Raw genomic sequence first — 26,954 nt, 5'->3', positions numbered from 1 at the left:
TTGTTTATTTGCTTGAGTTCTAACGATTCCCACTCTCCCCACATATTTGGTTAACAAAATCGCACAACTACTTCAAAATATGTGTCATTTAAAGCTAATTTGTTGAGTCTATTTAATTTGTTGATGTCAATTTTTGTAGAACAGCGCAAGCAACTAAGTTTTTAGCTTTAAAAAGCCAACCACAAGCACAGTAAATATTATTGTTTAATTATTAATGCAATTGTAATTAAATATTTAACCAAATAGATCAAAAAAATAAAAAAAAGAAAATCAAAAAATATGATTAGTGTTATTAACAACTAATTGAATATTTCATACCCACGCACACGAGTATATAGCTGTGTGTATGCGAATAATATCCAATAAAACATGTACGAGTATAACTAAACATAACGATACCTACGCATCTAGTACTCATTAAGTAATCGTATTATAACAAAATGTACAATGTAAAACATATAACTGTTTATGTACGGCATACAAAAAATTCAAAACAAATAAAACTGTTTTCAAAATACATCAAATAAACCAAAAGTCTTGTTTTCATGAATGCCAAACCATTAGGAACTTCCAGCGCTACAAATGGCCTGGAATTTCATCGACCTATGCAACAACATTCAAACTTAATCATAATTCAACTGAAAACTGGAAAATGTTCATTTGTAATACAATTTTAAATCTAAATCTCACCACGGGAAAGCAGGTCGAGGTGAACTGAAACAGCTGACTAGTGTGACCACATCGCTTAGACTGCAGCTAAGTGCGGTATTTTTTCACGACAGACAGCTGTTGTTACTGCGACAGTAAATGGTAATTGTTGTAATTATTGACAGCATACAATGACAAACAATGCTTAAATATTCTTATTTTTATTTAACAATACGCTAGACATTTCTTTTGCATTTGTTTTTATATTTAACACACACATTGCAATTAACACAATCACATGTTAAAGAAGATTCTGTTTTCAAATGCGCTGCTTGCACGATTAGTGTTCACACATATTTATTTAAAATTAACAGTGACTTGCTAACAGTTAGTGTGAGTCGTGACTGTGTTTCGTAGCGGGGATAAAGTAACCGTTATGGATTGGCGATATGCCACCATCTCTACTACCTTCTGATTTCAGTCGTTTTTCGGTGTTTGTGCGCGCGGTGCTAGTGCGCGGCTGTTTCTAATGAGATAATCGCAGAAATTATTAAGGAAATAAGTTGAAGCTCTTGTGGTTAAATGCTCTGTGCTGAGAGTAGTAACAAATAAACAAGAAAATTATCAACCCAATTCATAATATTTACACCCACAAATTTCCAACGCGCTCGTGCCACAAAAAAGAGAAAACCGACAACGCAAAAAAGAATACAAAGAAAAAAAAAATTGTCTTCCTGCTTTTGGCTCGTCGCAAAAATTGCAACAAAATACGGAAGCAAGGCCTGCAAAAACAGGCCAGTGCGGTTGTATTACCAATATTGGTTCAAATAAATAAAAGAAAAAGTTCTTTGTTTGCTGCTAGTGAGAAAAGCGGAAAAAACAAACGAGGAAAATTATTTTTGTAAAATACAAATTCGTCGGAACGAAAAGACAGCGGAGGCAGCAAAAACAACAGCAACAGCAAAGAATCTCTCTGCCACTCTCTCTCACTCACTCGCACGCGCTGTGGCGCGCTACACAACAACAACAAAAATAGCAAAGAAGAAGAAGAAGACGACGGCAAGCAGCAAATTTTGTAAAAAAAAGAAAACTTCTTGGCTTTTGGCTTGGAATTGTAATTTAGTGTGAGATTGAGATTTGAGACGAGGGTGCTTGTTGTTTTTGTTATATGCAAACGTCGACAACAACAACAACAACAACAACGACGACAGCAGCAAATACACAGAAAATGGATTGCAAATTCATTGTATTTAATGCTGCCCGCGACAACAATTTGGCTCAATTGAAGGTGAGTGTACCATGAAGCCCAAATTTTGGGTGTGTGGGTGTTGGCTGATTTTCGATTTACAAAAAAAAAACAACAACAACAGCAACAACAAATCACAGCGCGCTCAGCTGCTGTGCGAAGCGGTAGGCAGCCTTGTGACTAATCAATAAAATTCTACACACACACGGACACACGGCAGCAAAGCGCACGCACACATCCAAGAGTTCTGCACGCGCATGTCCACCAGAGTTGCCGATTCAGCTACTTTTTCCGCCAGTTCTCAAATTCTTATCCCTTGCCAGCCAAAACACCAAAAAGGACATTTGAGTTGAAATGGAAAAGAGTAATATTGTGATCGTCTGTATGAACACTAGAAACACTCAGAAAATATCAGCACTAGAATCTTTAAAGATGTCATAAACGTTCTCCTAAGTCCGATTAAGATAAAGCTACCAAATTTAAGTGCAATGGTTGGAGTAACCTTTCACATACAAGTATGTGATAGTCCCTATGCCCATCCCTCAGCAAGAGGGAAAATATCAACCAACATCATGTATTTATTTGGCTAACCGATAGATAACAATGATTATCTGAAGGGGCATTACTTCAACTTTGTATATAAATACTACATACCTATGTATTCGGGTATACAAGTATATAATTATTTGTTTATAACCATTGATTGCCTTAAATATAACCCTTTATTGTGGAATAAATAATAAATAATCTAGCAGTCAATGGAATGATATCTTTCAACTCCCTTTTTTGTTTGTAAAGATATTCCTTCAACATTTCATATGGTAATATGTATATAACTACTTTGTAATATGTGGGATGCTCGAAAAATGAGTTGAAAGTCCTTCAAATATAAATTAAACGTTTTAAAACATATTTACACATATGAAACAGCAATTGAAATTCCGTTTATTTTTAAAGCTTAGTTTCTTTTTAGCTGTTGTGTATTTTTGTTTATGCATTTGAAAATATGTATTTATTTTTTTTATTTATTTACGTCAACAAACATTGACTGTCGACATAGGCATATAAAGAGTAGAATAAAATGTATGTTGTTGTATCAATTAAGCTTAAAAATCTTTAAGTATAGCTATTTAAACAGCCTTGTTTTATGCTAATAAAAAAAATTAAAGCTCTGCTATTTTTATGTTACAAAACAGAGTTTCTGTATTGTGTGTATATTTTGTTCAGCTATTTCTAGCTTCTTTCAATTGCTGGCTTAGCTGGCTTCACAGCACTGTTGTGTCTCTGCCTCAGCGCCTGTGTCTGCGTGTGTGTGTGTGTGTATGTGTTCAACAAATGCTGCAAAACAATAACAAATAAATGTGTATGTGTGTTTGTTTGTTTCTTTGTGGGCGTTCTCAGTTGACATTTGAAGCTGCTGTTGCTGTTGCTCTTTCTGTTGCTGCGACTGCAACTGCGAGTGTGGCACGCTTTTTGCATAACAAAGTTCTTAAGTTTTGACGCCCCCGCTTGGTTGGGGGTTGAGGGTTGAGGGGGGCTCTTGACATTGGCATACTACTTATAATTGCGCTGTTGCACAGACTTTGTTTGTTTACAGCACATTGCATTACTTTGTTGCTTAATGCGATGTTAAATAGTATTAAATATATAAAGGAATGTCTGTTTATATTTTGTATTTTAAAGCGCAGCAACAATGCGTTAAACATTAGTTACTAATTAATAACTAACTTGCAATTTTGATTGTTAGTGAAGCTATGTTTCTTTGGCTTTCAAGCCCAATTTCAAAAGTATAACTTTGAAGTACAATAGGTTTGTTTGATTTTGTTTAAAAAACTTATAAACTATACAACATAAACATATATATTTATTCATTAAACTTTTTCGTTGTATTGGACTTGCAATTTAAAATCTGTATAATAAACTTATATGGAAATGTATTACAAAGAATTAAAATCCCTTTAAGATCTACAATTATGACTCAACTTTGAATATTTATTACTTTTTACAAGAAGTTTTTTAATTTAATACCACCCTTATAAACGTTCTAATCTTGCTCTAATAGGCTCGTTGCTTATTCTCTATTTTATGAAATGATGTTCTATCGAAATTGTATTATATATTGTATATTTTCTAATTTTCATTAATAAATATAAATCGCTCTGCTGCTTATCTTATGTGTGTATGTTTTTCATTGTGTTATCACATAACACAATTCTTGAACAAAACTATTCGGAAATGGAAACAAATGCCTCTTTTCTTATCGTGAGTTTATTTTGTTATCACATAATACACAAACAGACCGACAGACACATCTCGGACTGCTGAGTTAAATATTTGTAGCATTTTTATGTTCCAGTTTAGTGTTTTATTATGGCGCTTCGGTCTATTGTTTTTGCTCATAAGTGCCAGATATCACGTCTTACTCGGACCAAATGTTTCCGCCATTGCCGTAGAGTGCAAGCCCGATTCAAATTCAACGCTTTTCGTCGTTCAATTGCCTTCGAGAGACAGACGCCAGCCAACGCACTTTGATTTCATTTAAGGCCATTTGATTGGAATGACACGCATATCGATCAACACTTCTAGGCATGAGCAGTTTCTTACTCGTATATTTCACCCTCAGCATGGGTTTATTTGTTATAATAACACGTTTGTAACGCATAAAATACATTATTTGTATTTCTATTACTATGACAGACTTGATATTTCTCTATCGAGTTATCCATATGTGCCGTTTTCTTGACGATCTGCTGAAATTATTACATATTTCTTGTGGAACCTTTACAAAACTGTAATAGAAACCAAATGTAAAAACTTTTTATCGTCTCGAAAATCTGACATATCTCCTCATTTTACGCTCTGATCAAAGCTGTCGAAAATTATATTGTTTTATAGGATTTGGATATTCAAATCTATTGATCACATCGCAAAATTTGAAGCTTATTTCTGACGCATATACATCTGACGTTGTTTCATTTCACTTCGTATCTATTGCTGTTCAAAGGAGCTTCGTTTTTTTAATATATTTGTAATAAAGCTATCAAATTGTATAGCCTTCTTAAATACAGATATCAGTTGCTATCAATTTAAAACACAGCAAATGATTTTCGAATAGAGTATTAGGTCTATTTATAGATTTGATTGCAAATTTCTGACATGGTTTTTATTTCAAAAGAGATTTGTTTTAGAAATATTACTGTAACACAGCTATTAAGTATTAAAATAGCCTGCATCAATATTGTTGACAACATTTCTAGTTAGGGACGATTGGTATCCTTGAAAGCGTTCAATAGCATGTCAACAACAATGAGAAGAGGAAGAAGAAGCAGAAGCAGTCATAACAACAGCAATTGTTGTTGCCAGAAAGGCTCGTGCCTGGCTCAACAACTCTAGAACGACAACATTACATATTTGGACTTCCTGACAGTCAGTTCTCTCCACCACCTACAAACACACTCGCATGCATATATATACACATACATACCTACAAATATATAGTAAAGACCTAAGTGTGTGTGACTGTAAAGTGTATGTAAAAAAAACCTTTAAATAGCCTCGTGCTTGGGCTGTTTTGCAAGGTGCTCCCCTGTGGTTGGCCCAGAGAATAAAAACCGCCCAGCAGCAGTATTTGTTGCTGTTGTTGTTGTTGTTGCTCTGCTCCACATTGTAAGCGAGCGGTGGCGGTGGTTGTGGCGGTGGATAGCCGAGGGGAGATCTCTTCTAGCATGCAACATGTTCTAGAGAACAAACTGGTTTTTCTTGTCGCGTTTCGTTTTCTAGTTTTCTTGAGTGTGTTTCATTGCTGTTGTTGTTAATGTTTATTCCAAAAATAAAACCCAACACCTACCGCACATACTACCAAAACAAGCAACAACAACAACTCACACACACACACACGCACACAGACTTACATGCACATACTTAGTGGCACTTAAACTTAACATATAAAGAGACAGGCGTACAAGAATATTTACTGCTGCTCTACAAAAATAGAGCTTCCTGCATTCGCCGTTCCAGTTTGTTCGCATTGTTTGTGTTTAGCAGATTTGTAGGATGTTGGTGAATCAATAAACTAATGCATCGATATAAAGTGCATACAGAAATGAAAAATTTAAAATAGAATTAATACAAAAGTAACACAGAAGAAATGATTTAAAAGTAATTATTGAAAAGTTTATAAAAGAAAGAGGGGAGAAACTAAAACAAAAGGTAACTTTTCAAAAGCAACATCTATTATTTAATTTGTCAAAGAAAGAGATAGAGCGGAGTCTAAAAGCTACAAATAAAATACATTAAAATAATAAACCTAATTGAAATAAGGAAGAAAAATAATTAAATGGGAAACAAAGTAAATAAAAGAAGTAAAAAATAGAGTTATTGACAAAGACACACTATTATTTAATGCAGAATGGAGAACAATTGAAATGAAGAACATGTGAACGATATTTTATTTTAGCAATGCTTGTTTTATCAAAATTAGCCTTCTCTTTTCATTTGTCTTCTCGAATTCCCCGAATTGATGATACACTCTAAAGTAGAAGCTGTGCATCTTCAATTACTGAGCCATTTTGTTTTCCTACACTGTACATAATCTAGAGTCTTTTCATATTATTAATAAATAAAATAATATCTCAACACTTCGACTTTGTTCAAACCTGGATTAAATCTTTCTACGAGTTTTAGTCTTTAGACTGTAGAAATTATATAATTAACTGTATTTTTAATTGAAATAAATTCTAATTCTTATTAATAATATTATAAATAATGAAATAAATGATAAGTAATTAAATAACATGGTTAAAAAATATTAAAAAAAACTATGCAAAAATATATATAAAATTAATTAAGCTAATAATCGCCGTTAATTTTTATAAATACCGCTCGTTACAAACAATTTGAAATTACGTGAAATATAATTATCAATAATACGCTCCAATTTATAATTAATAATTCGTGAAAAAATAATAAAATATGACAAGAAATATAATTTTTTATGCTAAAAATAATAGGCATAATAAATAATATAAACAATAACATAGGCAATACGATGATAGTGCGTGAAAAAAACAAAAAAATATGACAAACAATATAATTTTTTAAATATGCGTAATAAATAATATAAACAATAACATACGAAGATAAATGAATAGAAAATAAAGATGCATAATTAATAATTTAATAAATAAATAATATGCTAACTTATATAAAAGATGATTTAATTATATTTAATGATATAATAATTAATTTGCTTGATAAAATAGTAATATAAATATAAAAAATGAATAAAATAAAAATTATGATACAAAAATAAATAAAATAAAAAACAAATAAAATAAATAATAGGATAAATAATAAGTATAATGAATAATTGAACAAATAATTGACAAAAATAATAGATAAGATAATAATAATACTACATTATTGTAAATTGTCGTGCATTAATCTTCCCAGCTATAAATAATAATAATAATATTATCAATAATATTATGATTAAAATATCAAAAATTATATAAATAGTACGTAGAAGAAAGGACTAGAACATACATTTATCTTATAAACAATATAGTTTGTAATATATAGTAACTCATATGTATTGTTATTATTTAATTATTTTTCTTAGTCTTGGTTTCACAATCGCGCTTTTTAGCGGCTGTTTTGAGGTTGAGGTTGATTCTTGCGTCGCGAACGTGGCTATAGAGGTGTTGTTGTTGTTCACACATACATGTATACATGTGTGTGTGTGTATTTTTTTAGCTCTTTATTTTGTGCTAAACATTGGCAATGCAATTTAGTTTATAAATCGCTGTTGCTGTTGCTGTTGCTGGGGTAACCTCAAAACGCGAAATTGAATTGGTGTTCAAGTGTTTTTTTTTATGTTTATGTCTATTGGACTGCTTCTCTTTTTCTCTTGATTTTTTTCTACTTGTTTGCCATTTAACTGCTTCTTGATTATTAGTTTCAGTTTTCTATGCACATTAGTTTGCTGTGTGTGTGTGTGAGTGTGTGTGTGTGTGTGTGTGTGTGTGTGTAAGGTCAGAGCCAATCTTGCTGCGCAGCTGGTTAGCTTTGACTTCAATTCTTCGACTTCGACTCACATATTCCAAACAGCTGTAAGTACACGAGAGGCGGCCCCTCGAAAAAAAAATATACAAGCATATATCGCTAGCTATTGAGTACAATGTTGAAGGAAGAAGAAGAAGCAGAGTCAGACAACAACGTCACTCAATGAGGAAGGGCAATTAACAGCAACAACAATAACAATAACAACAAAGACAAAGACAAGCAATCAAAATCTACAACACAGACGACTGGCCAGCAATCGTCTGATAGCGTTCATTGGCTTTATCTTCAGCATTGTTTTTATTTTTTTTATTATGCCGTGAGCATGAACTGTTTTTAATTTTTGTTGTATTGTCTTTTTGGGCCGGGATGGAATTGTTGTTGGAATGCGATTCGAGCGCGTGTCGAACACTTTACAACACTGTGCGAAAAGCATAACGCTTAACTACCCATTCGAGCATTAAAAATAATTGCCAGAATTTAGTTAAGACCTTCAATAAGCTATCATTTGAATTGTCTCTCAAGTTAATTATTTTGCCTTCTAAGTCTGCACTTTTTATGGGAATTGGCAGCACTGAGAAGAAATATAATAATGCTTATAGGTATACAAATATATGACTGTCTGGTGATCAACGCACAGCCCAAACGATAGGAGGAAACTCAAATTTTTACATAGGTTAGATAAAACCTGATGACAAATGAATTCGTTACTTCCTGTGCAATTTTGTTTAATAAAAAAAGCAACATTTTAAATTAGACAATTCTTTTTTATATTTAAAATATAAAAAATATTAAAGATTCTTTGTGTATATCAATATCTCTGCAATATATATGTAGTATATTTATTTAGAATAATAAATAGCATTAAATTTGGGAAAATTTAACACAAAATTAAACTTGGGTTCTCTGTATATTAAAAGAGTCCACATACCAAGTTTGGTTAATGTGGACTTAGCTGTTTCCGAAATGCAGGCGTTCATACAGACAGACGGACATGGCTAACCATATCTAAACCATAGGGAAAAGCTGAGCTAGATAATAGTTATTCTCAATTCTAATATATGTTTTGATAACGATTTATTATTTTAATGGTAACATTCAATATTCAACAGTTCATTTTATACAATATGCTGTAATTAAACGATTTTTAGTTTCAAAGTTAAAATATATATTTAGGATAGAATTCATATATGTATGTATTTCATTAAAGTCTGTTTTAAAATCATGAACTGCTCATAAAATGCTTTCCACACAACACTCGTAAATGCTTGCTAATATGTGGACATCTAAAGTATTTCTCACAGTGCAATTTATCGCACATCGTAACTATTTACGATGTCGTTTGTCAGTGCCAATGGCTCTAGAGTGGGGACCCCATTGCGTGTGCTTCTGTGTGCAGGGTCTACAATACATACATACGCATATAACATATAAGTATGTATGTGTGTATTTCTATACACATGTAGATCTGTAGCTAAGTGTATACTTTTGTTTGTTTATTTGCGATCGGCAGCGTTGTGGCAGCGCGGTCCCTTCACGGCTTTGAAGTTCGTCGCACGATTAACGAAAACGACGAACGTCAATAAAGCGTCCCACAATCGGACAGCAGCTATATGTACATACTTGTTAGATATTTATATTTATTGTACATACTTGTCTATGTGCTCTCTGTGAAGTCTATAGGTACACACACACACACATGCTCACAAGTATAAACAAATGTTGTTGGTCGCATTTTGGTTTCTCAACCGAACAATAATTGACACACGCACGAAAAACGTTCTTATCAACTTCTTCTCGAGTTCTCTTTAATCTTCTATTTATGTTAGTCAACATAAATACGGGTTTATCAGCCAGACAGAGCACTCAGATATACAAATGGCAATCATAAAAATATGGACAGAACCATTATTAGGGCTGTGCGTGATGTGATGATATCAACAAAGACGAAGTCCACCTCTTTTAATGAAACTATAACTAACTACTATCTATGCTGGATAAAGTGTTAACAATTGTTTAAAGAAGCTATTATGGTAATTCGCTTTTATGGCAATTCTTTAAAAACTCAAATGTGAAGGCAATATAATCATATTCTAGGGATTTAATTTATTTAAAACCCCCTAAAACGAGGCACGTGTTTAGAAGTTTTTATTGTATACATACATATATGCATAATATTTTTGTCGGTAAATATAGGAACAAATGGTACAATTTCCATATTTTCTAATTAAAACAACTTTTTAAGACTAGCTGTGTGAGAAGCAAATAAAATGAATTTATGATTGAACCGATTCCTCATTGATTAGCATGGATCTAAAGATATGTTAATACGATGAATTTTAAATGATATTTTGCAAATTTCTTGTCCAAGCAAATACAGTTTACACATGGGATGTCTTTTCATTGCATTCATATGGATTTAAATAACTTTAAGCGTCTATCTTCAAATATATTAAATTGTTAACATTTCCACTAGAAAACTGGCTATTTATTTCAAGTAATAAATACATAACACTTTATTACATCGCTGATATAAAAAGGAATGATTGAAAATTTTGTTTATACAATTTTTAAAAAACAAATTTTTGTTAATGTGTTGTATTTCTATGCCCGGGAGTATACTATCTAATTTAGCGAATGTATGATGTATAACTGCACCAATCTTGTTTTGATTGCACTAAGAAAGGAGTCAAAACGTTCCAGTTGTGCCAGCCCGACTCTCAAATACTCTGAACTCCCTTTTCCCCGCTAGTCGTTCAACTAAAAAATACTTTGTTGCACCCATCGTTCCTATGACAGCTATATATAACAAATTATTAACTAAGTACAAATACAGCTCTATTTTTAGCTCATCCTAGCATATTATTTGTGGGTCTCTTTTTGATAAATTATAATTATATATTTATTTTTTTGGGGTTTTATCGCTGTTCGCTAATGACTTACAGCCTAATTGTTAATTAACTAGAAAAGTTGTTTAGCATGTATGCGCCTTAATTATTGGAGCTGTGGAGCTTTCAGTGGGAGGCGCAGCACTTGAGGTTCATTTAAATAAATTGCCTGGCTGCCAGCACGAAAGCAATGACAACAGTTGCTTAATGCTTTTTACAATCAAAATGAAATTAAAGTTGTTCATTAAAATGATGAAATTTAGTCGTTTGTGTACAGAGGTGCCAAAGTTTCCATTGCCCCAGATTTTTCCATGCAAGCAAATTACAAGATAGAACCCTGAGGTTAATGTACTCGTCTAGACGTTATCTTATAGATATATGTTTGTACATATAGCTGCTGTTTTGCAGCAAAAAACCTAGAAACCAGATCTGCTCTGAGCTCTATTCCAACGATTATTATAATTTGAATTGTTTTAATATTTCGAAATGAAGTCAAATTAAATTTCGTTTACAAATTATGCTTAAAATATTCAAAGTCGTTATGAGAATCTGGGGGAAACGGGGCTGAGAATATTTCAAATCTACTGATATTGCAGTCTTTAATTTATTGAAATAAAGTCTTAAATTATTTAAAGAAATTTTGTATTATTCCCAAAAAAAATTTCAAGAAACAATATATCAGAGAATAGATATTTTTTGTAGTCGTAATAAAAAAGGTAAAATTATTATCGAATGCTTAACATTTTCTATCAAGGACTAGGGAAAGCTCAGAAATGTTTGAAGATAATAGTAAAAAAAAATAACTGTAATTTCTTATACAAATTTCTTAACAAAACTTCCTCCTGTAACGTAAAAGTGTATTACAATTTTCAACATTTTAGCAACTATATTTATTTTCATAATATTACACTTGTATAGAATTTTTCTTGAAAAAGATCGTTCTGATCGATCTGAGAAACAAGAAGTAGGGTCCTTATTATATTTTGTCGATTTATTTTTGGAGAAGAAAACAGCCAATGTTTCTGAAAATTTCGTATTCGCAGGCAAATTTGATTTTATTCTTCAAGAATAATTTTAAAATTGCCAGCCCCCCTGCAGCGTTTAAATTTATAAATGCTCCACATTTCGGCAAATTTGTTGACAATGCCGATGATTCAGAAAAACACGCGCGTGAAAAGTGAAAAAATAGGGGGGAAATGCAATTGCTGAAAATGAAAACAACATAAATGTTAATTTCACCAAAAAAACAAAAAAAAACAACAACAACAAAATGTTTACTTCCCGTACAAAAATATAATTTCTTGTTATTGTTTACTTTCAATGAAATTGCAACAAACAGAAAAATGCGAAATCAAGGTAAGAATTTAAGCATTTCACATGTGATTTTCAGCCGAGATATAGCTGAATTTGTCTACAAGTATATATGTATGAGTGTGTTAAGGAAATGTCGTGCCGTGCCATTTACCGCTATTGAAATGTCAGTACTCGGCCTAAACATTTTCCAAACGATTAAAAAAAACATTTTAAATGTGAAAAAACAAATCAAGTAAATAGCTGTTTAGTGACTGTTGCTATTAAAAACATTTCCGTGTAATAAACGATAAATAACTTTCCTTTGTTTGCAGCGGCTGCTACCATAATTGTTGTTGTTGTTGTTGTTGTGATTACTATTGGTTATGGCTTTTTTGTTGCTGCTTTGTGGCGTCTTTCCGTTTGCTAGCTTGCACGCATAATTTATTATAATTTTGACATTGAACGAGTTCAATGTCAATCTGCAGCATATACATACATACATATGTATGTATATATATACTTTGTATGTATGTATGTTGGCTCGATCGAGCTGCAACAACAACAACAACAACAACAGTGGACAGAAGCCAAATCCAAAGCCAAAGCTGGCCATGTCAAAAGTAAACGCTCGGCATTCAAATCAGACAACAGACGTCAATTATTTGGCTTAGTTGTTGACTATACATACATACAAATGTATGTATAAACATATATACATAGATATAGCTACTTGATCGGCAGCTGCGACTGCGCAGTCAGTCAAGGGTGTAAGGCAGGCGTCGGACAAAGAAAAAAATGTTGTGCGTGTTGAGGTCAACGGTGCTTTTAACGGATTGAGGGAGGGACAGAGAGATAGGCAGACAGCCAGACAGGCAAACTGGTCCAAGTAAATGGTTATACTCGTAAATATGTACATACACATACATACATATATATGTGTCGGGTTCACACAGCGCATTTCATGGCAGGGTCGAGGTCAGGGGCACGTATTTATTTATCTCATTTACCTCTAAAATACCCTTTACCTAAGCGCTAAAAGCCACTGCACTTTAGTTTTGTTATATACTATACCAGTTGTGGTTTGTTGGTCAGTAAGTATTTGAGTGTGAGAAAGTCTTGTTCTTCGACGCCAACAGAGCATTACTTTGGAAGTTATGTATGTATAGAAACAAAGTTTAAAATTATAGATATATGCGCTATATAGTTAGGTAAAATAAATATAAAAGCTTTTAGCAAAGACGCATTTTAGTTTTGTGGTAGGCTGTGTGTTCATTATGGAGAACTACTTGGAACATACATAAGTATACACATACACACCAGTCGGTGAGTTTGTCTGTTTGAATGTATGAACGTCTTGTTCTGCAACACTTCAAGAGCCAGGGCTACCAAATTCTACAGAAGCATTTCTTGAATAACTATACTTATAAAATAGGTTTAAAATTATAGATATATGCACTATATCTGCAAAATCTGCAAAGATTTGCAAAATGAGTTTACCAAACAGATTTGAAGTAAGTCTGCATAAGTCAACAATTCTTAAATAGTGCAGCTTAATTTGTACCTCTAAAAAAATGCTTTTGATGTTATTTATAGAGTCGTGGCTTTATAGATTCGTTTCCACGTATTGCCACAATCAATAATATGACGTATTGCGCTTCGATTGCTGGATACACAAATTTATCAAAGCAATTAATAATTACAAAATAGCAGCTTATCAAAAAGTATATCGATTGATACTGAGTAAATGTCTGATGATAAGGTATTTGTTTTTAAGTAAATGTTTAGTATATTATTGGAAGGTAGAAAACAAATGGCTATATGCTTACCGAACGCCCCAAGGACTAATGGAGGTCGGAGGTAGGAGGTCGGAGGTAGGAGGTCGTCTCAACAAGGCAATGAATTGTGAGGCTCTGAAATCAAAAGAAAGCTTTCTAAATAATTGTATTTTCTAAAATGTTTACAACTAAAGACACAATTTCAATCAGAGAATTTATTCAACATTTGAATCTGCCCTGTGGACTATATTCACATGGTAACTGAAGCTTCTTTAAATGATCCACTTTGGAAAGCTTTTCTCATCCACTTGCTTAAGCGAGCTTTACGCACTTGTCCGTTCCCATAATTTCCGGTTCCCATTTCACGGAATTTTACTCCAAATTACTGGGCCGCTGACCCAACACAGGGTCATATCTATTACCATCTAATGTGAATGATTTTGTTTTTTCCACTACACGTGTCATTTTCCTTATACGCTCCACCCCTCGCCTTGCTCCCCTTGCCTCGTTTTCATTGCCCAATTGGCTATTCATGAGCTGCCTGCCGAGAAGGTTAAACAAAACGCAACTCAGGCCGCTTCGGCCCATACCCAATTATGCTGCTAGGCTCTTTGTGGTTGTTGTGCGTTTTTATGATTCACGGTGCACTTGACTCGGGCAACTTACTTGACTTGGGCGTTGTTTTGCGTGCCAACGAGGCTGCATGGCGACCAGATACGACAAATAATACGCAACACAAATCGTCCAATGTCCACCGAAAGCCCCATACCCTGAAAAACAAATGTGCAGATATTGTATATCACAGAATTGTGAATCATTTAAATTACTTGAATTAAACAAAAGATGGTGCTGAGTCACGAAAGTGACAATAAGAAGCCGCATTTCCGCAAAGTTCTGGACTGTGTGATCGTGACGCCGACTTAGCTTTTATTCCCTCATCTCTATACTTTCTCCAGATATTATGCACTTTAAAAACACGAACAGCTTTCTTTTGTCAAATCAAATCTGTATTTTATTTTATATAAATATATATATCTGCAAAAATGGAAGGGTTCTATTTTTAAATCATTTTTAAATTAACTTATTTGATTTGGCTCTGATTGTTGTTTGTTATCCTATAAAAATATTACTAGATTTAAACGGGATTAGCAGAAACTAATTCTTCTAAGATTGCAGATTTCTTATTACTGACTGACTATATATGGAAAGTATTAGGCCCGTCCTACATCCATACATATCCGATATTTTTAATTGTGGAGAATATTGACAAATCTTTCAAATGGCGGAAATCAGTTAGGAGAGTCAACCTACAAAGTTAGATCAGTACAGGATCAGACGTTTTCGAATTCCAGGCAAACAGACGGTCAGACAGACGAACGGACATGTCTAGACAGAAACCAAATTTACAGCTTTTATATAGAGGATAATTCTATCCTAAATATCCTATCCTAAATAAACTCTCTGCTTTCTAGTAATCGGCAAAGAGGCTCTAGTGCGATGATGCCTCTTATATTATTTTTAGGAAATGCACGATAAAATTCTGATCTATGTAGAAATAAAATATAAAACCAAAATGCAATTAAAGAAAAGTTAAGAGCACAAAGAGCTAGTGTGATGATGCCTTCTACAAGTATACTATTTATAAAGTATACTATACGATAAAATTCCGATTCTCAGCTAGAAATAAAATATAAAACCAAAATGCGATTGAAGAAAAGTTAAGAGCACCAAGAGCTAGTGGCATGATGATTTCTATACTATTTTTGGGAAATGCACGATAAAATTCCGATTCTCATCTATGTAGAAATAAAATATAAAACCAAAATGCGATTGAAGAAAAGTAAAGAGCACCAAGAGTCCAAGTTAATGAGCGTCACAAACGCCATATCATAAATGAGATACTCTTTTGGAGTTGTGTGTGCATTAAAGAGCAACACTTTGGGGGCATATGATCGGGTTTTATAATAAGCTTAACTCCTAATTAAGCACTCGTTGCTGCTGGGCCGGCCTGACTTGCCTTATGAATAATGCGGAAGAGCAAACAAACGAATGCGGCAGCCACTGCAGCGGGGTTGGATTTTGGTTTCTGAATTTTTTTTGGGGACGACTTGAGCAAAACAGTTCAATAGCCAAACCCAGAAAACCGCAAATAAAATGGTAAAAATAATGCGTAATTCGCTATACATGGCCGGCGGATTGTCTTTTGTTTTGTGCATTTCGCAAAACTCTTTCAACAATTTTTGTTTTATTTTTATGATTTTTGTTTTTTCTTCTTCTTTTCTTGAAAATACAATTTTCAGCGTAAACGCTTGCCAAATTGCTTGTCACGCGCGCACATTTCGTTGGATGCGAGGGGGTGGGGGGGGGGGGGGGTGTAGCTGGCGTTGGCGTGTGAAAGAATGCCGCCGCGGCTGACGTCGCTGTCGCTGTCGCTGCCGACGTCGTGTGACGCCGAAAAGTAAAGAACTCGGTAGAAAGCAGGAAGTGTGAATATGCGAGTATACGAGTTCCCGTTGTCTAAAACTCTCAGCAAGCGAGAGACAAGCGGCGACATAAAAGACAAAAAAAAAAGCCGCACGGCATTCACAAGGTCTTTTAGTTGACGGTTCCCTCGGCGCTAGTTTTTGTTTCTCTCTCTATATCTTTATTTATTTACTTGTCTTCATTTTTTGTTGTCGTGTGTTTCTGGTTCTACACATGTTTCTAAGCAGCTCAGCAGCTGGCAGCACAGTGGTGTGTCACCAGGAAGGGGTGGGGGGTGAGGGGTTGTGGGCACTACTTAGATTTGATGAGGTCCCATCACCTTGATGATGGATGGCCTAATTGAGTTTGATAGGAAAAAAGTCAGCCTTCGCTTTTATTTTGTATTTTTATTTTATTATTTCTGATTTCTTGAGATTATGTCAATTTTGTAAATCACTTCGGCATTTTTCATGAGCACGCATGCTGATAGCAAAAAAATCATACGTTGATACGTTTACTCATAATGGAGTGATGAAAACATGACGCAAAAATACGTGTACACTACACGTCAAGTGTTGGGAATTCAGTGCGCAAAGATAGAACTTAAAAGTAGGTAATTAATTCTGAAAAACCACCTGTTTCTTGGTAAGGCAATTGGGAAAGATTGAGCTTAAAAAGTAGGAAATTCATTTGAAAAAAAACCCATTTTTTGTGTCAAATTAGAATTCAATTATTAAAGCAGGTAACTAATTCTGAAATTCCCCCTGTTTTTTGGAAGAATAATGGAATTCAGTGACGAAAGATAGAACGAAAATAGGTAAAGGAAATAGGAAATTAATTAGGAATTAATTTATTTCTTTAAAAAAATGTGGATAACTATTCAAAAAACGCCAACATTTTCTTCATCTAATTAAATTATAAAATATTATACTTACACTTACTTTTTCTTCATCTAATTAAATTATAAAATATACGTACACTTATTTGTATTCATTTATTTTTGCTATTTAAAATGCATTAATTGTTATTTTTCTGTTAAAATAGCCTTACTGATAACTCTCCAATAGGCTACATGGTGCTGCCAACTTGTGCGAAATTGTGAAATGGAAATAGTGAATTTGCCTTTGAATAAAGAATATAAACTATTTGTTGACCTACCAATTCAATTTGAAAGAACAAAGTATTTCAAGAAATTAACTAAAATAAAATCTTGATTCTTCCAAAACAAGAAGAAACAAAGAAATTATATCAATATCCGTTAAGTGTCCGCTAAACTTAAACTGGAACGGGAACGGGATCGTATATATGTTTGTATGATAAATAAATTTCAAGATAAAAGCGTAATAATAAAATGTAATGTTGTTTTTTGCCGCTATTACATTATTTGTTATGCTTTCATCATTCAACTGAGAGCATATAAACATCTCAGGAATCGTTACTTTAGTAAAACAAATACGTATATCACAAGTTTGACGTAGTTTAGAGAGTAAAATGAATACCATATCGGTTAATTGGAGACAAAGTCGGCGAGTGTACTAGAAGTTAAAAGATCTGCAAATATGCAAGTACTTATAAACATGTGACTTGGATAAGCAGTAGTCTAATGTCAAATGTTAAGTTGTGCGCAGAAATTAATTAAGAGGTTTTTTTTTAAGTGTTTGCATGTAAAAAGATACATACATACATATACAAGTGTATGTCTGTTTGCGAAAGAACGGGAAACATTTGCTGAGAGTTGTTGTAGAGCTCTTAGCAATTGCTATGTCTATCTGTCATTTCAAATTAATAATGTCGTATAGAGTTTATTGAGAGAACTCGATTAATGCATTTTATATTATTTTCTTTAATCCACGGTTTAGGGGAGTTTTTGTTTTGTTTTCTGCGGGAGATTTGCAAATTGGCTTTATAAAGTATAGATATATTAATTATAAATATTATAAATAGATATGTATGATTTCAAAGCCAACACAACTCTTGAACAAAAGCTAGCAAAAATGAAGATATTTTCAAACCAGCCCATATTTTTGTGGTGTTTCGGAACTTAATTAGAATAAAGGAAAAGAAAATACCATAGATTTATGTTTAAAGATGGAATTAAAAGAATATATTAAACTTTAATATAATGATAGCGAAAATAATTATAAATATTATATATTGCAATTGATTTTGAGAATTTATCAAAATGATATAATTTATTAAATTCACAAATTTTGTATAATATTAACACATCTTATATTCACATATATTTTAAAGACATTTTTTTTTTTCAAATTGAAACTAAAATTTGATAATTTTTTCAAGAATAAAAAAAGTATAAAGATTTTTTAGGACTTAAAAAAATTATGAAAATTTCAAAATTGCTTTCTTCTTTCTCTTCTTAAAAAAAGATTCCCTAAGCAGAAATAAAGCAATTGGGAAATAGTTGTTAAGTTTCAAATGTTATGTAAAAATGGGTTAACTTATTGATTTATTGAGGAATAAAATATTGCATGTAATTCTTTACAATATGGAAACCACCAATAATTAGTCTAATAACTACTATGGCGTTAAAAATTCAACACTTTTGAAAATTAATTGCTTAGGGTATTAAATATTCGAACACTTGCGTTTTATTTATTTGTCCAGCACCACATGATTGATAACTGGTTGGCCGTAAATATGTAATAATATATGTAGTATGCTTGTATATTTCGTCGCTCTGATATTGATAACGGGAGTATATCATCGAATCAAGAGTTGGAAATATGTATGTTCATACAAGTATTTCAATTTTTTTGAAGGACTGCCTGCATTTGCAACCATAATATGAATCCATTAGCATTATTGCTGCTCAATCGTGTTTTTTATTATTTATTATTATTTTTATTCTATGGTCATGCCATATAAAAAGCACCGCCCATTGCCCCGCTCCCCACCAACACGTGCGTCGATCAAGAGCGACGTTGTCGCAGCCTTTGCGACGCCGTCCGTCCGCTTCGCGCGCCCCGAACAACATAATTAGCATATAACGAAACACGTTTGACATAAATGAGTTAAATTTCCAATTGGCATGTGCAAAAATCGCTTTTAAATGGCATCAGCAGCCGCACACACACACACAAACACAAATATATGCACACTCTAGAGATGAAACTTGAATTAAAAATATCGATGCCTAATCAATATTTAGGTGGTGTTGGATTATTGTGTAGAAATATGTAGAATTATCGTGGAGCCGGCTTTGTTTCTTTTATACTATGTATTGCTGTTTTTATTTATTATTTTAACAGAGTGTTGGAGAGATGAAGAAAAACTGATGTTTAATTATGTTTGTTCCTCTCGTAAAGCCTCTTTATATTAATAAGTTTATTTATGCACTAAATAATGGTAGCGATTAAGATATTATTTATTCAATTTCGATCAACAAGAATATGGACACCTAATTCTGTTTTAAACGGTAGATTGGTTCCAGAAAGAACCGTGTAAAAAAAAGACATGCAAAAATAGGTGCTTGGTTCTTTATCTCTAAAGAAATATATATGCAATTTTTAATTTTCAAATTTTGTTGTGTTATATCAAAATCGTGTAAAAACAGAATGTATATATTTTCAGCAAAACTTAGCTAAAATTTAGCTTGAACTAGTTCTTTAACTTATTCATCACTAAATTATTTGAACTAGAAACCAATATGTTTGCTCAGTTGGCTGTCAGTAACAGTTTCGAAATTTTGAAAAACAAAACTGCATTTAAAAGTTTTGAGTTAATATGAAGCTATAATATTAATGAAGCTCGTTCCTCAACTTATTCAATTTTATATTACAGCACTATATAATCTTGCAAAGTCATACCTCTACTGTACTTAAAAGAAAAACGATGTTAAACGATTAAGTTAATTCACATCACTAACAGACGTTATTGATTAAGCTCAGCTGATGCGCTGTTAATTGTTGTTTCTGTTGTTATTGTTGTTGTTGTTGTGTGCCTGTGCTCGCTCTCATTCGGTTGCTTTGATTTGCTTTCTGTAGGGCTCCGTTGTATTGATTTACTTTCCGTACGGCTTCCTGCTCCCCCTCTCGTTCTCTCTCCCTCTCTCTCATCCCCTCGCTGCCTCAATGCGCGCACTCTGATTAGCACTCACGTTGAAATTGCGCACGTATTCTAATTAGCACTTGGCGTGCTCTTGTTGTTGTTGCTGTTCGGTCGCGTTCTTGTTTAGATTGTTGTTTAAAATATAATTCATTTATTTCTGTCTCTGTATGTGAATTGTCGTTCATTTTTAAAAGTTGTCTCATGCTGAATCATCGCAAATTTTGCGATGGATATACAGTAGAAGCGGTACTCGAATATTTAAAACATATGTTTGAAAACAAATGTAGAAACTTCCTTCTACAAAGAAGGAAATGATTTCAGAGCTGTCAGCTCCAAATTTCGAATATTGAAGATTTATCTTGCTAGTTCAATTGAAATGGTTAGCAGAATGAAATGCTGCATAAAATAAAAAATAAAATTGCCGGACATTGTTAGTCCAATTATTTTTTGCAGTCTTAAAATTGTAAATGCTATTTTGAACATAAACTGCGATCGAACGTTAAAAAAATATGCAAAAATTCTAAATTTTACAATTATGCTATGAAATGTAAAACCCGAAACGGTTTATTAAAGTAGAAGTCTTTTTAATATTCAATTAAATTAAACAATTTTTTTTATTAAATCTAAATGCTATCGCAAACTTATAAAACCATGAAAATTATAAAGATTTTAAAGCACAGATGAAAAGTTTACAAAACAAATAATATCAGTTCTTTGAAATATATTGTAAATTTATTCAAATTAAATTATAAATGGGGAAAAAGATAATATGTAGCTGTAGAGCTTCTAACCCATTTATAACCATTAAATTATGAAATACCAAAAGATTATTATTGCATAATAATAATAACGAAAAAACTCCTGTTTTGAATAATATAAAATTTAATGTTTCTGTTTGTTTTTTTTTTCAAAGTTCTACATAATAATATTGTTTTGAAAACGAATCTTTTCTTATTGGGAGATTCATAATTTCTTATATTTTGTACACGTGCTTAAAATTTCCGCGCTGTAATGGACGGAAGTAGTCGTACGTTTATAGTTAGATAAGAATTGTTTTGCCTAAAGTTGTCTTTGGGAAATGGGAATTACAAGGAAACTATTTATAGCACACCATACTCACTAGTCCACTCTAACTCTTTCTCTCTGTTTGTTCTCTTCCCCCTTTGCAGTCCACGCTCTACAACAAAAGTGCCGCCGAAGTTGCCACACTGATATCGGCGAAGGTGAATGGAGCGACGCCGCTGGTAATCTCATGCCGCAACGGACACTACGATATTGTGGAATATCTTCTGACAAAGTGTCGCGCCAATGTGGAGCAGGTGGGCTCAGTGAGCTTCGATGGCGAGCCCATCGAAGATGCGCCTCCCCTGTGGTGTGCGGCTGCCGCAGGACATCTGGGCATTGTCAGGATGCTGGTGCGTCGCGGGGCAAATGTGAACAGCACGACGCGCACGAACTCGACACCGTTGCGTGCCGCCTGCTTTGATGGTCACTACGAGATTGTCAAGTATTTGGTGCATCATGGAGCGGGTAAGTGTGGACATATGGCAGAATTTCTCAGAAGAGTCTGCAATGTTTCAACAAATTTAGGGAATTTAAATTGCTAGCAATTATTCGGCTTTTATCTTTATTATCTATATCTCTAATAATTACCAATACTTGTACTCTCTCTAGTATACAATCTTCTCTGAAAAATCGTCATATTCCTCTGCACTGGGCCAGAGAACATTACTAATTGTTTGCTCAAAGAGTGTAGTGCAATTTTGTTGCTTGATTAGAATGTTTATATATCTTATATATTTGCACTCCACAAGAAAGGGTTGTAAGTCGGACATATCGAACAATACCTTTACTAAATTATAGTTGTATTATTTACTTTTTTAGTTACCCTGTAGTTTTTAATATCGTAACGTTTAACTAGCGGTCTCTGCATTTGGTTTCACTGGTGGAATACAAATTATTTTTACCATCGCTTGCCTAAAGGTGTGAATATATATTTAACAGGCCGAAGAAGTCATGCCCAAAATTCATGATATAGGTATAAAATTTACCAACATGGCGAGACGAATCAAAATCAACATAGCAATTTGTCCGTCTGTTCGACTGTATGAACATCGGAATCTTTTGAACCATCATAGTTAGGGCTGCCAAATTTGGAATGCAGACTGGTCTAATCCATCTATAGATTAAGTTGATCACAACCACGTGTAGCCTTTTATTTTATATTATTATTTTATATATTTTTTTTAATATATTTTTTTTGTAAATTTTAATTTTATATAGCTGTCATAGGAACGATTGGTACCAAAATCATTTGTTAATTAACATTATTTTTATTTTATTATTAGAATATCATACTCTTGAGTTTTTAATAGCACTTGGTGAAATAGTTTTTTATTAGTTTCTTACTTGTATAAGTCTATTTTAAAGTTCCTTAAAATTGGTTCTGCCAGTTCACCAGTGAAATAAGTAATGCGAAGGCAAGCAATTGCTACCAACTAACTACTAGAGGGTAGCTTTGCTTAAGACCTAATTAAAACCCAACTTAAACTTTTCGGAAATAATTGAATTTCATTCGAATTTCTTACAGACTTCGAGGTGGCGAATCGTCATGGCCACACCTGTCTAATGATCGCCTGCTACAAAGGACACTTTCGGATTGCACAGTACTTGCTGTCGCTGAACGCAGATGTGAATCGTTGCAGCATTAAGGGGAATACGGCGTTGCACGATTGTGCCGAGTCCGGATCGCTGCAGATACTTCAGCTGTTGCTGAAGCATGGCGCTACCATGGATGTGGACTACTACGGAATGACGCCGTTGTTGGCGGCCAGTGTGACCGGACATATGCCCATTGTGGAACATCTAATAACATTGCCCTGTGTGAGTCGGGAGGCGCGCATCGATGCCCTGGAGCTGCTGGGTGCCACATATGTGGACAAGAAACGTGATATTGCCGTGGCATTGATGCTGTGGCGACGCGCTCTAGACGAGCGCGCCTTGGAACCGCCACTGATAAAGAAGGTGCAGGAACCGGTGGCGGCCTACGAACATGTTAGTGAGGTGACCAGCGTTGAGGAGCTGGAGGAGCTGGTACTCGATCCGGATGAGATGCGCATGCAGGCGCTAGTCATTCGACAGCGCATTTTGGGACCGACGCATCCGGATACCAGTTACTATATTAGATTTAGGTAAGTACCATACAATTTCTTTGGATATTGCACAACTCATATTCTTGCTTTCTATTTAGGGGCGCACATTATGCTGACGCAGGACGGTTCGATCGTTGCATCGAGCTATGGTCCTATGCCTTGACTATGCAACAGAAAATCTTGCAGCCACTCAGCCCCATGACGCAGTCTTCGCTGCTATCGTTTGCCGAACTCTTCAGTTTCATGCTGGTCGAGGCCGGTCGTCTCCTACCTCGTGGTCGCGTCGTACCGCCCATCGAGGCGGACGGCATGCTGACCATATTCCATAAAGCTGTGCTGGAAGTGGAGCGCGGTAAGTTCGCTGATACGTAGATGGAACAGATTCGCAGTCGTGTCAATGCAGTTTAGAAACTGGGTTATCGATAGACCTACTCTTTTATTCTTTACTTTATAGATGGGATGTATATAAATAGATTTGAGAAACTGGGTTAGAGATAGACGTACTCTTATTTATAGATTTATACATGTTGGACTGCCTAGAAAGACAAGCTGGAAGTAAGCTTTAGACTATAATTCTGATTGAAAGTGAAATTGCGTTACTAAAGATTGTGCATGGTGATGATTATTTTGGTTATTTGTATACAGCTGATGCTTACAGAATATTTAAGTTATTCAGAGTTATTGAAACTACGAGTTTAAATTCTCTACTCATTAGTGAACAAAGTTTTAAGGTCCGAAGGTTGCATTTAAGATCTATCCTTTTAGATATTAGAATTACAATTCATAATTTTTGAGGTAAAGGAGTCCAATGATCATGAACTTGTCTCTTATAATAATGATCTCGAAATAAATATCACAAAACTAGAACGATCAGTTCTTGATATTTTGTACATAACTGAGGCTTACAGCAGAATAATCGATTGTGAGATAATCTACCAGACTGCTATTGAAATGAAATGGTTTTTTTCTCTCCCCGACAATTCTGATATATATACTTGTATTGTAATGGCATTTCCATTTGTTTATTTGCAGGCCAAGCCTATACTCTGGAACAACAGCAGCAGCAACAACAGCAACAACAACAGCCAGCCACTAAACAACCGCAATCATCGACAACGCTACTCACCGGCCATCAGCACGATTGCAATCACGATCCTAACGCCTTGAGCCGTACATTGGTCAGCGCCCTGCACATCGGCTGCCTGCTCTCCTCACTACTCGACTCTGAATCTTTTTGTCCGGAGATGCGGCGACAGGTGATGGGCGCCCTCTACCGGCTGAATCGTCTGAAGGTTCATGTGAGGTCCGGTCGGACGGCGTTGCATTACGCCTGCTATCGGGAGGGTACGCTGGCAGGTCGCTATCCCTCGTGTCAGTTTCCATCGGCTGCTCTGGCCAAGGCGCTTCTGGAAGTGGGCGCCGATCCAAATGCAGTGGACGATGCGGGCAATACGCCCTTGCATTTGGCAGCCACACTGCAGCCGTATGTGGAGCCATTGGCGCACACGCTGCTGGAGGGCGGTGCGCATTTGGTGAGTGCCTTAGATAGAGTTGATTTCGGTTCGGTTTACGATGGAAATTTAATGAAGGGGGGCTTGAAATGTAACTCTAGATTGAAGCTACTCAGGGAAACAGAATGGTGGGTGGATAGGATGTCAAAGAAGGGCCACAAGAAATTGAGTTTACAGAAAGATCTTATAATGAAAAACTGGTTAACATCATCTAACCATTTTTCCAAAACAATAATCTGTTCAAAAAAATGCTAACTAACTTAAAACTAAAACCTTCGGATGTTATAGAAGGGCCACAAGAAATGTACTCTGAGTTTGCAGAAAGATCTTATAATGAAAAACTGTTTAACAGCATCTAACCATTTTTCCAAATAAATAATCGGCTCAAAAAAAAATTCTAAATTAAAACTTAAACCTACGGACTTTTGTATATACCATAAAAGATCCGGCTTTTATTATTGGATCGAGCGGTTCCAAGATTAACAACATTTTTGCTTGCTTAATTCGCTGTTAATTAAAATATTTCCAAAATAACAAACATGTTTTTACTGCAAAAACTTTAATGGATTAGACATCGTAAGCTATGGAAGCAAATTTAATTTAAAAGTTCTTTTTAGAATTGCAAATACATCGAATTGATCGGTTCATGCTGGATCTTGCTAAGAATAACTATTTTAGTAAGTCTCTAAGAATTGAAAAATTAATTTTCCATGGGATCGTTTTGGATATGTTTAGATATGTTTATCCAATAATATCAGAGTTTTAATTCAAACGTTTCTCTGCAAAACTCATTACTTTAAAATAAAGAATTAATTCAAAATGCTGAGGAATGTTGAATAGATTTTTTTCTCAAAATATTCTCACTATATTTAATTCTTAAAGTTTAAAATATGTTTTAGATGACATTAGATAGTATTCATAAGGCTTTTAAATTGCTTTTAAAATATCACAAGTAACTCAATAAGATGGTATATGAAAGATTCTTAGTATCATTAACTTCGAATTAAGAGCTCTATATATTTGATTCGGAATAATTTCGAATAATTTTCTATCTGTTTGCCTTTGCAGGACACTAAGAATGCTGCTGGTGAGACGTTCGAGTCTCTGCTCGCGCCGACGCAACTCCACAAAATCATTGATCCCATGAAGCATACAACGCTATCCTGTCTGGCAGCGCGCACTATTAAGAAACATGGAATACCGTATGCGGATGCGGTGCCTGCGGCACTCTTTAAGTTCATAGAGCTCCACTAGACGCTAGATATGGGCGTTATGGTTCTGCTCTAATACCCGCCATCCATGCCATGCCACGCGTGCGTTTAGCTGCTGCGATATTGGTTAGAAATTAAATAAATGCATATATAAACTAACTAACTACCTACTACCTACCTATCTACCTACTATACACATACATATATACATACTATACGGATAGATAAGGATAATGAAAACTGTAGCGTTGTAGTAAATCTAATGATTAGGAACTGATTTGTGATGTATTTGCGAGTGAAGAGCGTGCAGCGTTGCAGCAATAAATGATGATTGATAATAATGTTCATGCTGAGAATGATGATTGATGATGATGTTATCTCAGCCTCAATGGCCAGGCAATAACGATGTTACAACGACAACAATGACGACGGCAACAAGACTATTGTTTCAGCTGTTTGAAGAAAAGTTTTTTATTCATAATTTTAATAAATGTGTTCTACTAGCTATTCGAAATACCTATGTTTTTGTATGTACAAGTATGATTATATAATATGTATACGTCATGTTGCACAGTGGACAGCTAGCTAGCTGAGCAATAAACGAAAACAGAGTTGGAAATCTAAAGCTCCAACGCATCA

General features: G+C 34.3%; 1 protein-coding gene across 1 annotated transcript; it reads left to right on the top strand.

Annotated features, from left to right (window-relative positions):
- Nucleotides 1–1,174: 1,174 nt before the first annotated feature.
- On the top strand, nucleotides 1,175–26,954 carry LOC115624147 (protein fem-1 homolog CG6966). The gene is made up of 6 exons (XM_030518743.1): nucleotides 1,175–1,936; nucleotides 21,611–21,971; nucleotides 23,032–23,632; nucleotides 23,692–23,945; nucleotides 24,626–25,125; nucleotides 26,173–26,954. The coding sequence occupies exons 1-6, from the start codon at nucleotides 1,817–1,819 to the stop codon at nucleotides 26,356–26,358; spliced, it is 2,022 nt and encodes a 673-aa protein (XP_030374603.1). The 5' UTR covers nucleotides 1,175–1,816; the 3' UTR covers nucleotides 26,359–26,954.

Source organism: Scaptodrosophila lebanonensis, unplaced genomic scaffold, assembly GCF_003285725.1.
Source record: "Scaptodrosophila lebanonensis strain 11010-0011.00,11010-0021.00 unplaced genomic scaffold, SlebRS2 tig00000053-arrow-pilon, whole genome shotgun sequence".
Taxonomy (NCBI): Eukaryota; Metazoa; Arthropoda; class Insecta; order Diptera; family Drosophilidae; genus Scaptodrosophila; species Scaptodrosophila lebanonensis.
The sequence above is the reverse complement of the archived record's forward strand: the minus strand, read 5'-3'. Positions and strand labels throughout refer to the sequence as shown.